This window comes from Penaeus monodon, chromosome 20 (genome assembly GCF_015228065.2).
Source record: "Penaeus monodon isolate SGIC_2016 chromosome 20, NSTDA_Pmon_1, whole genome shotgun sequence".
Classification (NCBI taxonomy): domain Eukaryota; kingdom Metazoa; phylum Arthropoda; class Malacostraca; order Decapoda; family Penaeidae; genus Penaeus; species Penaeus monodon.
Window position 1 is genome coordinate 5,413,462 of NC_051405.1, and position 865 is coordinate 5,414,326.

The window sequence follows — 865 nt, forward strand, 5'->3', positions numbered from 1 at the left end:
GTATTTCTCCCACTTATATGTTCTTTGAGGTTCCCTTCGTACTGTTGGTCCTTGGACAAAGTGTTCTTGGCAAGTGGTCACGACTGTCCCCACGCGGGAAAGAGTGCAAGTTGCCTAATTTCTCATGAGTTTTGATGCGCACCATTATTTCCCGTATTCATTTACCATCCCAGCACTTTGCATCAACCTCCCATTGAAGCTATCTTAAGTCTTGAAATATCCCCATCAAACACACGGATATAATGTGTAATAGGACAAATGGAGGAGAATGATGTGTAGCCGAGAGCTGGCAAGAAGCAGGAGGTGCCACTGAGAGTCTCGCACGTGGGACCGGGCGGTCGGTTAAAATTACAACCTGAATCGTCAGATGCGAGAAAACAGTAGCGCCAGAAGAAGCTGTACGGTTACCTTGTGTTACCTGTGTCAGTTACTACTGCCTTGTCATGCCTGGTGGTCTCAGTCTATTCACCCGCACCGCCGCAGATCACGCTGCTTTATAGTAATTCGTTTTATGGTTCAGTGCAACGTTTGCTGAATGACTCGAAGGTTCATGAGAAAGAGAGGATTACGGATAGACTGAAGTTTTATTAAAGATACGCTCCTTGAATTACTCATATTAAAGGAAAAATATATTAAACAGAGGTCAGTAAGTGCTTTTTTGAAAGCATTTCTGTGTATTACGAATGTGAAGTCAAAAAAATAAAATTATCGCAATATAGTGTTTCCAAGACACTACTGGAAGAACAGGCAGGACTTTACATAACTTTATCAAGCTGAAGTGCGGGTGCGTTGGCGACTCTCGATCCAAGATGGTTCTGGACACAAAGTTTAGGTGAGAAACTTCCTCGAAGAGATCACAGAAAAA

General features: G+C 43.1%; 1 protein-coding gene across 2 annotated transcripts in view; it reads left to right on the forward strand.

The window, feature by feature from the left end:
* Positions 1-865, forward strand: part of LOC119585603 (ras-related and estrogen-regulated growth inhibitor-like protein) — a gene marked incomplete at its 3' end in the record, with an annotated part of 44,808 nt that overhangs the window by 7,284 nt on the left and 36,659 nt on the right. Inside the window, 1 exon segment of one of the 2 annotated variants that reach the window (XM_037934269.1) lies at positions 364-832. Coding sequence (XP_037790197.1) covers positions 810-832 — 23 coding nt within the window. 2 annotated transcript variants of the gene reach the window in all.